The following is an 8,614-nucleotide window of genomic DNA, read 5'->3' as shown; positions in this document are numbered from 1 at the left end:
TGTGTATACAAGTATCTAGTGAATTAATTGGATGCTTACTGAAAAGACTTAAAGCACTTTTTTGGCTACATACACTACCGACAGGGTCTGTAATTTTTAAGAAGGTCTTGCAAGTTCAGCAGTAAAATACGGTTTTCTCGATTCAGGCGTGACGAACAACAATCAGGTCACGAACTTACACTTCCTTACTGAACGTGTGCGTTGCACAGCTCATTGTCAATTAACTGATCTTGTGAGTAAACACAACCAAGCATCCAATTTGACAAATAAAGTCGTTGATTCAAATCACTTAGTGTTTGTATCCGACAAGACGTTTTGGAGAGCTACATTAGGTCTTCATATAAAGTGCCCTTATTGTTTACACAAAGGCTGTGAAAGCGAGTATATACAAGCCAAGGTTAGTCAGTAGTTATCCAGCTAGTTCAACCAGAATGCAGGTAAGTTGGTGCAACAAACAATGGTAGTAAAACAACAGAATCCTTCCTAAACAACCCTCCAGATCCACCAGACCATCATATCATAGTATAAGGACAACATAAGTGAGAGCGCTACATGAATAAGCACTTCAACACAGAATTGTTTCACAAGGAGCACTGGTACGCTACACAAGCTTTCTCGCCAGCTAGCAAAGCTATCTCACAGCTGACTCCATTCGGGCGTGCGTTCAGTTTTTCTCGCGTTTCTCGCCGAGCTTCTCATAGCGATATTTATGAGTCCGTCATGTTTTGATATTCCCCGTTCGTAAAGTAATAAACAGTACTGTCGTCGGAGCTTTCTTCACTATTTGTACAAAATACTTGATGGTCTTGGTATTTGTTTTGAGACGCACAGTATTTTGTTACTCCGATAGATCAGTGTGAAGGCAGCAGCACCAATGTTTTTTTCCATAAAAGCCACGAATGTGTTCTTCAAAATAAAAGTCGAGGGCCTCAATTGGTCTAGTAGAAAGCGTAAATGTCCCACTAAATGGATGGTTACTAACAATGTAAATAAACAAAAAGGAATAAATTAAATAGTTTTGTATTTAATGTTTAATCTTATATGCACATACAAACACTGAGAGTGAGAGAGAGAGAGAGAGAGAGAAGGGGAGTCTCTTTCATAACACTTTGACTCAGTGTTTCCTCACTTCACTCCTGCACTGACATGCCAGATTCAGCTAACCCAAAGACATTATGATAAGTTGACAAAGTTGAATCAGCGCTGCCAGTGCTGAGTTTGTATGTAACTGTGAACAGAACCGTGAAATCAAGTGTTCTCCGTTAGAAAAAAACATCTTCAACTATTTTAGTTTTTGTAAAACTGTTGTCAAAGGGAAAGCAGCATTGAAGAGTATTTAAACAATTCATATCATTCACATTATTTGTTGGAAACACAACTGTACGTGGATAACCAATGACACATTCTTTTGATCCTCTTATGACAAAATACAAAATCTTCATAACACACATTGTTGTTGACTGTGATGTGCAAAATCACAGAGCACCCAAAGGTGTAATATGACCCCTTACACTGCATTATTTCCTGTTGGAATATACCAAGAATATTACAGGATCATAAGTATTGTGAACATGACTGTAGCTGGCTGTAATGTATTTGCGATGCTTTGTCTCATACTATTTCTTCATCATGTTCTTCATGTTCTCTTGTAATGTGTGGTTTCTTTAGATCCTTAAGAACTGGAAGACATGACTGAAAAAATCCTTTATATGGCTGCCTTTGAATGACAATGTCATTCATTTCTGATAATAATACTTTTAACCACAAAAAAAAACCTTTTGCCTCTGTCTAATGATTTCCTCACTCATTCTTGATAGAAGTCTCAAATAATCCATGGATTCTCCCTAATTTCTAAGTTAGTTTGTGAGGTACGCATTAATTACACACTCAGACAATGACTTTCAATGACTTTCCACTTTGATTCATGCTCAGCACCATTACCTGTTCATCCTGTGACCGTTACTCAGTTTACTGTTCTCTGGATGATCATCCATATTATGCTCACAAGTTTTTCCACTCTGCTGAGATTCAGTGACCTCATCTCATAAGAGAATAACTCAGAAGATCTATTTAAGTTATCTGTTACAGGGGGTTTGAACAAACAGCATGTAACCTATGTGATGCATCTCTGCCCTTTGGAGACAAAAGAGGAAATTGTAAGGGAGCTATAGGGACTCTGATGTGCTGAGACTGATTACAGAAGTCAGGCAAATTCTTGAGGAAGCTGCTTAGCAGCTTACGGTAAAAGTGTATATTGCGGGGACCAGAATATTATTTACCTCCCTCAATACCACAGAAACCATATACCCAAGAATTAAGGTTGTATCATCCTGTGGATGTCAGTAGGAAGCAAATTAATCTATTTTCAATCTGGAGATCTTTTTTTAAGAATTTAGTTCTAAAACTAATTTTCTATATTTTCAATATTTAGTTTAGTTCCAAGAATGGAAAGTGCTAATGAGTGAAACAGCATCATATGAGGTTATGTTGGCTAGGATGGGGGGGAAAGGTTGCCAGGCATTGGAAATTTGGGATTATTTTATGGTTCATTTGACCTCTAACTAGAAGCTTGAATGTATAATTTATTTATTTATTTATTTATTTATTTATTTTCCCTTCTCCCCCCCCCCCCCCCTTCCGAAATATTTAAACACCAAAATCCGAGTGTTTAATATGTACAACTTTATTTTCCTTTAACCAGGAGCACTTGTTTTTTCATTGTTCTGCCAAACCACTGTCTGACTTGTTTTTCTGTATGTTGTGCCACATGAGCGGTTCTGTACCATGTTTAAAATAAAAACTTAAATTACAAAAAAAAATATTTAGTTTAGTTCTTGCATGCCCGTACTACAGACAAAAAGTGTTTATATATTAAATCTATTCATACATTTAAAAAACAATTTATGAAGAAAACACTTTCTGAATTGTGTCTGTAATCGTTAATCTTACGCATGCCCCTGATTTCACAGTGACTTGAAAACAACAATAAAATCAATTGTTCTCTGGAGTGAGATAGATGTTGAAAGATTTTCATGAAGGGCAAAACTCCAGATCCTCAGAACTCTAAATCTTATCTCAGTGGTGAAAAGAACACCCACACAGCTAAGGTTTGTGGTCTTGAGAACAACACAGTCTAGGATCAGAGATGATATCTCATTAAGTTCACAAATACATCTCATTTACATGTAGGCTAAGCGTTTCTTGAAAGCTAAATAGGTAAACTAGCAAGACCAGTGTTTTCTGGTTCTTTGGTCTTTGGTTGCGGGGGGGGGGGGGGGGGGGGGGGGGGGGGGGGGCGCTTACAATTGGTGACTCGGTGTAAGAGATAGAGGCTTTTTTCTTTCAACCCAGTAACACTGTGGCTGTTTTTTCCAACCCAATAACAATGTGATTGTGGTATATTTCAAACCACTTTGTCTGCAGATTGTCTATCTCTTTGTGAAAAACAAGAAGTATAATGTCCTTCCGCCACTGTGTGAGTACAGAGCAATACTTGTCTAGTCTTGCATTCCCTACTTTGACACACCTTCCTTATTTTGGGCGGTGGCTCAGACTTTCTGAACATGGCTGTCTTCCCCAGCAGGTTTTGCCAGTTTGGTGATAAATGCTGAAAACCGTTGGAAACTAAACCTGAAAGTGCAGTCTGCGCTGAGTTGAGACAATAGGAGAGGGCAAATAATCCGCCTTCTTACATGTATAGATCACATGTAGCAACCACTATATGAATATTATTATGAACAGAAAATTTACTGAATATGTGGGCACAGTCGACACACTCCATTGGCTACATGTAGTGTAGGCTGTTTTCTATGTCAGTTACTGATTTCTAGCTCACTCTTCACCTCCTGCATAAGTGCATTCTGCATTTGGTCAAGCTGCCCTGAAGAAATATGACTAACCACCCTCTTTTCTTTGAAATTATCCCTATGAATCTGAAGTCATAGGCAACAATCCTATTTTTCAAGGTTCTGAAGCACTTATTCTACATCAGATTTAGACTAAACTATCGGTTCAACGTGATTAGAATAGGGACAGTTGGTTTCTATTATATAACTGAACCTGATAATGTCTTTTTAAAAAGATATCTTACATTCATGATAATTCACTTCAAATTCAGTGTTTTGTTTGTAAATATGATATGTATAATACAATCCTCTTCAGCATTCCATTGACAATTCCAGGTCTGTGCGGACTAGCCACTCCAGATTAGTCACAGATACATTGGTTGGAATCATACCCTGCTCTTTAAGGACTATGAGCCTTCTCAGTGCCTCCTTCTGTAAGTGTGCAGAGAGCAGAGATTCAGAGATTAAGCTGTTATCAGTCCATCGTTAATCTGAATTTGAACAAAATATATACAATATACACCAGCAGAGTGTTTTTAATACCACTGGTCCAGGCTCAACTGCTCCTCATGAAGACAGGTCTTGTACTGGTTGAATTCCTTTGCTGAACACATTATCTAACCAGACATTCATAAAACGCTTGTTGCAGCTTGTAGTTTGTATGGGGGAAATATTACATGGATTTAAAAGAAAACATTTTGACGTAATGAACACTTAAAGTCACTCTAGTACAAGCAGCTCCTCAGGTTTAGGTGACGGTGTCAGTTGCATGAGTTATTAGTCAGTTCATGGCAACTTGGCTGTGCCAATCTAATTCATCTCTGTTATGCTAACTGCCATGATACAAAATAAACTCTCTCTCTCTCTCTCTCTCTGACACCCACACACACATACACACACAATAAAGGTAAAAATAATGATAATATTAATTTATACTTTTACTTCACGGGCGCTCTTACGTATTGTGAAAGGCAGACCCTATGAAAAACGTTCGGGCCTCTCCGATCACCAGCGATTTTACCAGCTGCTGATAGACTGAGTACTGGAGGGCGTCGGAAGATACATATTGCCACTATTCTTCAGAGCACAATTAACAGTGCCAAGGACACGTCATGTCGTTACTTGTTTTGTGCGAAAGCTTAATCGAGATGAACCATTTCAAGTGCATTTCGATATTTAATTTCGTTTGTTTGCTGTGCTCTTTTCAACCACAAGGTGGGGATACAGTATCACTGTAATAGCAACGTTTCTGTTCTGTTTGCAGTTCTTTTGAACTAGTTAGTACGAGCCTCTGTCAGGAAAAAAAATGTCATTAATTCGAGGGTGAATGTAGCTTGTCAGTCAACATGCTGAGACCGTTCATGACGTGGAATCAGACAAGGTGTGGAAAGAGAGAGAACAAAGAGCAATGAAAGAAATGTCTGTTATTTAGCTAATTTAATCGACTGGGACCAAATTCTTAAGAAATATTAAGCAGTTGTATTCTAATGAGTTAATCTAACCAGTTCATTGGTTAGTCATTACTATAAATGTAGTCGCAACATCGCTACGATTTACACGCTGCTGAGTAATACAGAATAGCTAGCATGCTAACGACCTTTACAAGTTTGAGCATAAAAATGGTCGGTCCAAATTTTCCATGGTAACTTGACGCACTGATGCTCTGTTTCATTAAGTAGGCCTCTGGGATTTTGAAGCAGTGATCTGTTTAAAGTGTCCTATATTTAAGGCGCAATTACAATTCACTGAGTGTTATTAATGTCCACCGTTCTCAATCCATAAGCAATGGAGAAAGTTGCAAATATTTAGAGGAATCTGTATGTCACTAGGGATTGAAGGCTCTGCTCATGATAGTGTGATCTCATTCATTTTTAATGGTTAGATCAAAACACATTTCACACACAAAACTTTACAATGTGCTATCGTCAAGTAATTAAATATGGTCCATTGTTCGATAGTTTACTGGGGAAGAATGCCTTCTCTTTCACAAGCATCCATATTTTTTTCATGTCCATGGCAGGAAGTTGCAATGCAAAGCTAGACCTATCAGCCAGTAGGAGATGAAATATCCCAGAATGCAGCGTGTTGTAAGGGAGCAGGTCCTCCACTGCATCACAAGCTGAGTGACAGGGTTGTGGTCCATGCATGCCCAGGCCTTCCGCTGGTGAGGTGTAACCTGTTGTGATCCTTGGGTTGCCATTTGGTTCTCTTTAAGAAGTGGCTCGTACTGGAGCAACAGGTGAGCACTGATCCAGTAAATCACAGGTGAGGAAGAAGCTAGAAAACGGGTCAAAACCTAGAGAAATGCCAACGTTAGAACAAAAACAATGTGTGTCACAAGCTGTTCAAATGTACCTGTTATATGCGTTAGACCAGTGTTATGCATATTCAGTCAACTGTCTTACCTGAACATGCATGCAAAATATGCCAAATATAAGCAGGGCAGAAGCATGGACGATATAGACAAACACCTTGGGATTGAAGAAGCCAGCTGTTGGCTTCTCTGCTTCCTGCTTTGTCCTTCTATCCAACAGTCCAAGGCACAAACAATAAACTGGGTTAGCAGTAATGTATATAAAAGAGGCCATGAAACCCAGGATGGCTATGGGCAGAGCAAGTAAAAAGTTGGGGATCTGCTTCAGTTGGAAGTAACGAAGGAAGCCCACATCCCAATAAACATCTTGGATGTAGGAATAGACAAGTGGAACAGGGTTGTGGCACCAACTCGGTGTTGGTTTAGTGGCATCAGGTACCCTGTAACCTTTCTCCTTAGACAGTCTAAGAAGTGCGGGAGATATCTGGTCCTGTGTTAGGGAGGGTTTACAGAAAATCTGGTAGGCATAGTTCTGGAAAAGTCCAAAAGGGAGGAAAACAATGCTTACGCATACAGCAGACGTAAGCAAGAGGCAGATGGCTGTCCAGATGTAGCGGCAGTACCTAAGGTAAGATCTGGCCCCTGTGCTCAGGACCCTGGCCTGAACAAAACCCCTCCGTAAGGATGAGTACAGCAGAAACCCAGCATTCACAAGCCCGTTTGCTCGGGCAGCAGTGGCTAAACCGAACAACAGGGAGGATTTTAAGATGAATTCTTTCTCCAGTAGCCACAGGCCCCCAAATGTCAACGTCGCAAACAGGCATTCGGAGTAGCCGACGACCATAAAGACATTAGCGGGCGTGAGGCAGTAAAGCAGGCTGGATATAAAGGCTAGACATCTGTCTTGTAGCACTAGACAGCCCAGTCTGTACAGCGCTACTGCACTCAGAAGGAACAGAACACTGTTACCCAGAGCCACTGCCAGTAATAGGCGTCCTCGGACTGTGAGCCAGCCATTCAGAGGCCACAGTACAGTGGTTGTTACTGATCTTAGAGTGATTGGGAACAGTGGAAAGAAAGCAAAATTGTGTTCATATAAATAGCCTCGCTCTGCAATAAAGAGGAAGTGCTCTGAATCCCAGTGACACAATCCTCCCAACAGCACCTCAATCAAGGGGTCAAAGAGGCGGGGCTCCTCTAACCGTGGAGGACTGAAGGCATCTGCAGCATGATCAGGAATCACAGCATTCAGTATAGCCTAGGAAACACACAGGTCACCATTAGTGGGATGTTGATATCGGGGGGCGGGGGGGGAAACAGGGTTTTGGTTGTGCCATATACGCCAGGGTGCTAGTATACGTTAGAACACAAGGTGGCAGTGTGCTCGTTGTTGGCAGATAATTTATAAGTTTCTTGATAGAATACTACAACAATATTCCAAATTTAAGACAACGATAGGTATAACGCAAAGAGGAATCAAGCCCAGGAACGTCTAGCAACTATCCGAGGTATGAACTCACTTGTAATAGCAGAGATATAGCTCTTGTGATGGCAGCGAATTGCACCACCGTCCACTCGTCCATATCTTTCCCATGTAGCTGGAGTTTTCACGACAATTTAGTACACATGCTTATTTCCACATAAGAAATTATCACAGTGTCAAAATGAATGTAGGCAGTCTCATGTATGCCTACGCACTTTCCTAGTTCCATTGTAGCGAGCTACCTACAGTTGCTCGAAGTAATGAAGCTAGGACCAGTGCAGGTGCTAACTATAACGTGTTAGAGGTACAATTGTTCCGGGTTATTAAACAACGAAATAAATAATTTAAAAGCGTTCATACACCGACACCCTGTATCCAGGTCGAAGTTAACTGCAAGAATGCGTTTAGTTACGAAATTAAGATACGGCTTTCTGGATGAGTATGTTAAGAGTGAGTACAAGTTCACATGTACATCCGGCCATGACCTGCGATGAAATTTCAAAATAAAAGCGTTTAGCACAGACTGCACAGTGCATAACACGGACGTGGCTGTTGGCGGGTATGTCCAACAGTTCAACGAATGTTTGTGTTTGACCTAAAAAAAAAAAAAATTACCCTGCAAACTTTGTAAATTTGTCAAGGTAGATTCATGTGTAATGTTACAGAGGTGATAACTGGCTCATCACCTTATTAAGTAGTTCTTTCTTAGAATTCAATTTCAAAATCATAACTTGAGCGTCAGCATACACTGAAAAAATATGGCTGAACAAGCACATAATTGTCTTATAAAGGATAATATCTACCTGTTGCTTGTGTTGGTATTTAACTATGGATTATAACATTTATGTGTTGTGATAAAAACAAAAAAAAAGTGTTCTGATCTGACTGGGTTCAGAGTGATTTTGTTCTTACTTTTTTCAATGCCTCTATATAAACGTGTATGGGATTTTATATAAATCCTCGAAGAGTCAA

At 39.9% G+C, this 8,614-nt stretch overlaps 1 protein-coding gene across 1 annotated transcript; it reads right to left on the bottom strand.

The window, feature by feature from the left end:
- Positions 1-5,777: 5,777 nt before the first annotated feature.
- On the bottom strand, positions 5,778-7,743 carry pigv (phosphatidylinositol glycan anchor biosynthesis, class V). The gene is made up of 3 exons (XM_030782418.1): positions 7,680-7,743; positions 6,251-7,417; positions 5,778-6,141 (listed from the first exon to the last, which is right to left on the bottom strand). Exons 1-3 carry the CDS (start codon positions 7,740-7,742, stop codon positions 5,851-5,853), a joined length of 1,521 nt encoding a protein of 506 aa, XP_030638278.1. The 5' UTR covers position 7,743; the 3' UTR covers positions 5,778-5,850.
- Positions 7,744-8,614: the final 871 nt, after the last annotated feature.

This window comes from Chanos chanos, chromosome 8, assembly GCF_902362185.1.
Source record: "Chanos chanos chromosome 8, fChaCha1.1, whole genome shotgun sequence".
In the NCBI taxonomy this organism is placed as follows: Eukaryota; Metazoa; Chordata; class Actinopteri; order Gonorynchiformes; family Chanidae; genus Chanos; species Chanos chanos.
The sequence above is the reverse complement of the archived record's forward strand: the minus strand, read 5'-3'. Positions and strand labels throughout refer to the sequence as shown.